We start from the raw sequence: 7,504 nt of genomic DNA on the forward strand, positions 1-7,504 counted from the left end.
TTCTGTCGTGGGGGGGTGGGGGGGGCAGCCAATAGTGGTGAAGATGTGTGGAACCAGGAGGAAAAGAGCAAGCTAGAAGGTGTATGGCTCCATGAGATGCTGCTCTAGAAGGGAGCAGTCTTTGGCTTCTAGTCTGGGCCTTTGATACCAAGTGCAAAGAAATTTCCCCATTCCACTACTTCCCTATCTATTTTATCCAGTGACTAGTAAATGCAAGGGGCAGTGGCTCACTTTCAAAACTGCCATTTAGCTTCACAAAGGATAACAAAATTCAACCCAATGGCTGTGTCCAGATGAACACAGATGTCTCCTCCCTGGGGGACGCCTGTGCCTCATGCCCTCTGGTATATGGCAGGTTACCCTGGGTGGGGTAGGGGAGGCTGGTTCCAGCAACTATGCTGGCCCCAGCAGCCTTACCTGGGGTCTTGGGGACCAGGGAAGCTGCAGCCATGGTGCTCCTGCAGCTTGGAGCCTAGCCCATGGCATCACGTACCGCATGGCTACACTTCTCTTGACATGGCGAGTAAGTTTAGATAACTCTATCATATTAACATTATCTACTTTTTATATTTTGGGTGACCACGTGTTCTGTTTTGCTATAGACCTGCTGACCAAGAAGAGATATCTGTTCTACCCCTTCTCCATGCCGGCTTTGATAGGGTATGTAGAAATAACCCTTATAACTTGATAAATTAAAAACCTTCCTTTTTTTACTGAAGAATAATTATGAATCATTTGATTAAATCACAAGTTTTGATTGTATCACAAATGTTAATGAGAGTGTGTTTATGGGAAAATAACAGCTGTCTATTCAACAATACTACTTCCTTTTTGGCTAGTGGTATATATCACAAAAGAATCAGTGGCCTAGTCACTAGTTCCAGAAGGACTGGGCATATTGGCAGATTAATTTCTGATGGCCTGGAAAGGTAGTTGGAAAATGAAGTGGAGTTGAGAGCCCTTTGCTGCTTCCTTATGAAAGAAGTGGTATGCACCCTTGGTCAGTAAGTGCTGCACTCCACAGCATGTACCCTAGTGCTCAGGACACTTGTCTGTGCTTTCACCTGGCAAACACCACCTACTTGGGAAATGTGGGGACTTGTCTATCCCCTACTGTAATCAGTTGGGTATGGAATGAGGATTTTGGTCTGCAGCTTTTCTTAAAGCTGAGTGCGTTAGATGTAGTCATGATGCTTGCATAAGACAAAGAGGGGAGAACAAATTATACCCTACAGGACACCTGCTTAGATGAGGAAAGAGTAAGAAATAGTCTTAAGAGGATAGTCTGATAGGGTATGAGCTTGGGTCTCTTGAGACCCAGCTTCAATTCCCTGCTCTGCCACAGATTTCCTGCATAATTTTGAGTATGTCACCTATCTTTCTTTCTTTCTTTTTCTTTCTTTCTGTCTTTTTGCATTTCAGTCACTGGCACTAACATGAAGGAAACAATACTAGCTTACTTCACAGAGAAAGCTGTGAAGATAAATACATTAAACATTGTCAGATGCTCATGTATTGTAATACTAGGGATTGTATCATCCTGTCATCTGGCCCATGTGGCTCCTGGAGTGGGGTAGGACAAGCAGGGTAGGGTGCACATCCAAATTATGGATTTTGGGGACATGTTTTGGTAGCACCAGGGCAAGTGATGGATCTGGACTTTGACAAGTTTGATAACCCATGGTATATAGATGTCAGTCCAAAAATATATGGCTTAAAGTTTCTTATTTAGTATTCTGTAGAAACCTGGTTTGTTTAATTCTTCTTAACACATTCTTTTCCATTCCCTCTCTTGATCATAGGTTCTCCTTTTTTTCTAAAGCCTGGTGTTCTGTTGAAACAATTCAGACTAGATTGTGACTTAGTATGCAGCCCAGAGTACAATTCTAGGAAACACTGTGGCTAGGGACAGACATTACACATAAACTGATTTAAGTGATCAGAAACTGGCTTAAAACTGTAACAGAACAGATGTTCGGTGCACATTAGCCAGTTTGAAAATGGCTGAAACCGGTTTGAGGTAAACCTGAATATAGTATCAGACTTAACTGGTTTGGTTTATGCAGTGTCTGTCCCAGACCCCTTTCTGGTTTTAAATTAAATCAGAGTCCCCCAGCATCCTGGCATGCTCTCTGGGCTGAGCGAGGATGTTTGCTGGAGCAGAGCAGGGTTGGCCCCACCCCTCTCCTTCCTAGCCAGAGCACTATCACTGCTCCGGCTAGCTGAGGGACTGCAGCAGCTGCCAGGCCTCCCCCTGCTCCACTCCCCCTCCTCGCTGGCCACTCAAACAGGGATCCCCCTTGCCACCCCTCTCCCATGGCAGGGACCTCAGTGCAGGGACCCGGCATCTAGCCATGCCCCCTCCGCCCCTTGCTAGCTACAGAGGTGTCTGTATGGGTCTCCAATTTCACAAAGGGCAGACAGCTAGTGGCTTGCAAATGCACCTTGCAGATAAGAAGAGCTTGACACTGATGAGAGAGATGTTTTCTTTTGTGGGGCTTGAATAAACAACCTGCTGGGTGTAGTCTGTCAGTCTTCAAGAGCAGACAGAGAAAGGTGCTAGAAATGACCTGGTTTGCAGACAGTCTGAAGAAGCAGGGAGGCTGAGATTGAAAAGCTCAATATCAACAGATCCAGGGTTTGGCAGCATTCCCACCCCTTGAGCAGTGAGCAGGAAAAAACCTGGGATGGTGCAGGCAGGGTGGGGGGTTTACACACCTCCCTAATTAGAGCATCCTGCCAGGGCCTGGCCATGCCCCCTACCCCTCAGCTCAGCACTTGGAAGGGAAGGAAGGGCTGCTCTAGCACCCCCTGGCTTCTAGCCTGAGCCACTGCAGGCATGTGCCTGCATTTTTTCAGTCCAGAGGGGATGTCTGCGGAGTTACAAACTGATTCAGTCTAGGCAGGTTAGACTAACCTGCAAAGATTGAATCAGTTCAGGCTTAGGCTTTTTGAATGTTTGTCCCTAGCTTGTGTTACGCTGAGACATATAACTGAGTTATGGTTCTTACCTGATTCCTCTTAGGAAGTAATTTGCTTTTGGCCCAAACACCAGAAGCAGTTTTGACAGTTCATCTGACTGGCCAATGAGTAGGAAAGGTAAAGCCCAAAGTATAACCACTGACTTCCTTCAACTCCAGATTGATTTCTAAGCTCACAATATATGTTGTTTTCTTGTCTGGATTGTTATCAAGCTCTAAGAAAAAAAGATGTCTGATATCAAAGAATCTGATTCTTTGTGTTTCTTAGCAGTGGAAAAGCATAGCATTGTTTCATGCTTTTGTGGGTATCATTAGGCTGCAGATTCTTTCACAGAAGAAAAGTCCAGCATATGTCCAGTTAAAATCCTTTTATTAACAGCAGAAAGGCATTTTTACATATGCAAGTGCCACAGTGCCAAGCTCTTTGAAAAGTGCCCAGTGCTGCAACACTTACGGTTGTATAAGCAGTGAAATGCATATCAGCACTGATAAAATAGTGGTGGCACGCTTTTGAATTAAAACACATTGAAGGTGCTTTAGTTCAGAAGCTCACCACCGTTATTTTCTGCACACTGACGCACATTTCGCTGCTTATACAACTGCACGCAATACAGTACAGTTCGCCTCAGCTCGCATGCAGAGCAGACTCAGTTAATCAAGTCTGCTCCAAAATGGCAATCTCTGGCATGTTGCAGGACAAAAAAGTATGTATATAAGTGCCCAAAGAAATCAAACCTTTTCAGATTATATTTAACTGTTGTTGTTCTTACTACTACTACTACTACTACTACTACTACTACTACTACTACTATAGGTGTCATCTAGTGGTTAGATGCTAATAATGATGGAAAGATTGAATGAAGATGGACCTACTTTGGGAGTTATTTCTGTTCGTTATTTCATAAATCATCTGGTTCCCTAAGGGCCCTTCTACACATGCAGGTAAAGGTGCAATGAGATGTAGTGCACATCATATTACATGTACATGGCAAGAAGCATGATTATGGTATTATGCATTAGATTCTATCATGTCTTATTGCTGGTGCAGGGGGAACCTGATCCTGGGCTCCTCCTGCACTGGCAAGAAGCAACCTTCCATGGCTGAGAGCTCCTCAGCTGAGGGGCTTTCAGCCCTGGGGGCTTTATGCACCCCTGGGACTGAGACAGAGATGCTGTGATCTCCCAGCCCCAAGGGTGTGTGAAGCCCCAGGGTTGGGACAGCACAGTTTTATTTAACTGAACGTATGATGATTCTTTTTTTTATGTTTTTATAATTTATTATTTTAGTGTTTTATCATGTTAGAAAATTGTGAATGGTGTTATTTTTACTAGATAACTATAATTTTTGTAATGTTTCAAGCTCTGTTTAGATGGTACTTGGAACTCAGACTAGCAAAAAAATCATTTGAAACTACTCTTTAAGTTATGTACCTTGTTATTTAGCAAAAACAAGGATGAGGAGTTTTATTTTAGCATTTTATTTTTTTGCATTGAGTTGGACATCGCATGTGTCACCTCCCATTTTACTTCACTACACAACACAGGACTACCATTATGGCAGCGGCCATCCACTTTGGTTCTTTCCCCCATTCTCTCCCATGTCTTTAGGTAGAAAGGTTAGGAGGTTCTTTTCACTAGGGGGGTTTGGTTTTTTTTAATTCCTACTTGTATTTGCCTCTCCCCATTCCCTGGAATCTAATCTCTGTCTGCCTTTTGATACCTCTATGTCTGTGCCTGACAGGCAAACCTGATACCTTTGTAGCTTCAGAGAACTCCCATGTTCCTGGGAAAGGTCTCATATGCAAGTTTTTTTTATGTCATGTGACCAAGCTCTAGATGTATCTTCAGTAACTGGAGCTCTTCAATATGTGTTGTTCATCTGCCCATCTGTGTTCCACCCTCTTTTGCTCTCTTTGTTGGAGTATAGAGAGTATCTGACTTCCAAGCTGAGAGCAAACTGAGGAACAGGAAGTGTGCGCAACAAATCCCACAACAGAGAGAGAGAGGCAGGGCTGTCAAAACTGGGTTAGCATTTCAGCTAATTCTTTTGTAGTGAGTTGCAGTGATTTCCACCACCTTCCTTTAAAACTTTGGCAGCAAACATTACCAAAAAAAAAATCAAATTTATATTGAATTTATGCTGATTTAATAGATTTTTGTAAATTTTGGACTTAAAATAGGTTTGTCATTTAAAAAAAGAAAACATAATTTTCAAACAAAAAAATCTAATTTAAAACATATCTGTATTTATTCTTCTTGGAACTAATTATGTAAACCTTCTACACGTCCATAGAAGAACAGAATGTTCTACGCCTGTCAGTTCTTTTCATTGGTATTGTTCTGGTTTTGTTCTGTAGCATCATCTTATTGCTTAACAGTACACTGCTGATTGAGCCTTAACTTCTGTTAAATAGCACAACTAAAAGTACAATGTACACGTCTAATCATGTACTAAAATCATTACATTAAAAACAGTACTAAGGAATAAACTCAACCAAATATTTAGATTCTTAAAACTCAAATCCATTTGCAGAGAATACTGATTTTACTGCTGACAGCTTGAGATGAAAATGTTGACACATCATTTTTAAAGAGGAAAACAAAATCTGTGCCACAGCATTGTAGCTTCCTCTAAAAACAAGCTTTGATGTTCTTCAAAGGACCGGCTGTGGACACTAGATGCAGCTGTCCTTTCAGAATACTAAGAATCATAACAGTATGTTCTCTGTGGATAACACCAAAAAGAAAAAAAAATCTGAATGAGTTGTTTTGGATCTTATTTTCAGCCATTCATGATTCAGCAGTCCACTAACGGCTGAATCAAAGGGCCCCATTCTTCTCCCACTGTAGTTAATGATAAAAATCTCTTGACTTCATTGGTACTAGGACTGTTACATTTGCCCAACAAGGGGATACATTCTTTCCTCTGGAACAGACAGATGTTAACCTTCGTTATCCTTTAGTTGACCACTCTATTTGCTTAGTGCTTCAAGAACCTTATAATGGATCAGGTTTTGCCAGCATCATTCACATTGACCAGTCCCTTTGGGCACTTGTACACATGATGGGGGTTTAGTCCTTTAGGGTTGCATTCTGTGCCCCCGAAATTGAAATGGTGGGTTTTATTTTTCTGTCACTGTGTACGTCATTGCTCTTAAAGCTCATGAAATGCTCAGTGCGTTATTAACAGTAAACTTCAGGGAGCACCACAGAACAATCCAGCCCACTGATCTCTTCGTACTAAATTACAGCAGGGGGCACCTATAGCTCACAGCATGCTGACATGTACAGATGGCCAAAAGTGGTGAGATTTCATTAATGTAAATAATTTAATTAAGTGTTGTTTCATTAATTTAATTAATTTTTACACACATTTTTACACTTTCTAAAACTTTTTTGAACTTTTTTCACCAGTATTCTGATTTTTTTAAATTATTTTATTTTTTATTCTCTTCGTTCTTAACTTTATTTTTATTCTTATTTTTCATTTTCCTATTTCTGTCATGAAGTAGATTTTATTTTGTGTGTAAATCCACTTGTTTTTTTTTTTATTTCACTCAAATAACCACCCCTACAAACAGGGCACTGAAATTCTCCTATTGCTTATAATAGGTGCACAATCTGCACCCTGTGAATTTCTTACATATACTAGCCAGTTGCCCATCAAGAGTGACGGGGTGAGGGAGTGGGTGGGGATGGAGCCCTGTGCCCCACCACCCATCTGGACCCACTCCCCCCTACCCTCCTGCTACTTGGGGTCTGGGCTGATTCCCAAGTGGCAGGGAGGGGAGGAGTGGGCCTGGGCCTGATGCAGGGGAGAACAGGGCCCGAGGGTGGGGAGAAGCTGTGTCGCCGCAGCGGGGGGATGGGAGGAATGGGCTCCGGGTTTACATGGGGGACGGGGAGTGGGCCCACTCCTCCCTGCACCGGCACCGAGTCAGCCCTGTAGGCAGCAACGATGGAAGGAGGGGGAGGGGAGGGCCAAGGCCAGCACTGGTGGCCTCACCTCCCACGGCATCCCGACACCGCTCCCCCCCACCCCCCGCACCACCACCATCACCTCCAAGGAGCAAGGGCCTCACCCCCCACTTCTGCTCCATCATTGCCACTTGCAGGGAGCAGGGCAGTGGGGGCGAGGTCAGCTGCACTGGCCTAACCCTCTGCTCTGTCCCCTGTGTCTCTGCCATCATGGTAGAGCATTGCCACCTGTCCAAATGCTTCTTCGCACTCTTTTTGGCTGCTTATCCTTGCAGATTCCATCAGGAGTCAGCAAAGCCATCTTGTTATGCAGTAAACAGTTACTCTTTCACTCAGAGCACCATCTGCTTGTGCTAAGGAGGTTGAATAGGTAGGGCTTTTGAATAGAGTCATTAGCATTATAACCAGCCATGGTCTATACCAGGCTTGTCCAGCTTTCGGCCCGTGGGCTGCCACGCGGCCTGCCAAGCTGTTTTCTGAGGCCTGAGGTGCTGCGACAGGAAATGATAGTAAACACTGTTTACTTTTGTTCCCACCCCTTGTCC

At 43.6% G+C, this 7,504-nt stretch overlaps 1 protein-coding gene across 1 annotated transcript in view; it reads left to right on the top strand.

The window, feature by feature from the left end:
• PDE8B (phosphodiesterase 8B) overlaps positions 1-7,504 on the top strand; it is a 226,123-nt gene that overhangs the window by 157,169 nt on the left and 61,450 nt on the right. The window contains exon 6 of the mRNA XM_019517729.1: positions 603-660. Coding sequence (XP_019373274.1) covers positions 603-660 — 58 coding nt within the window. The remainder of the gene's footprint in view (positions 1-602; positions 661-7,504) is intronic.

The sequence above is a fragment of the Gavialis gangeticus genome, unplaced genomic scaffold (assembly GCF_001723915.1).
Source record: "Gavialis gangeticus isolate Ggan-Ray unplaced genomic scaffold, GavGan_comp1, whole genome shotgun sequence".
Taxonomy (NCBI): Eukaryota; Metazoa; Chordata; order Crocodylia; family Gavialidae; genus Gavialis; species Gavialis gangeticus.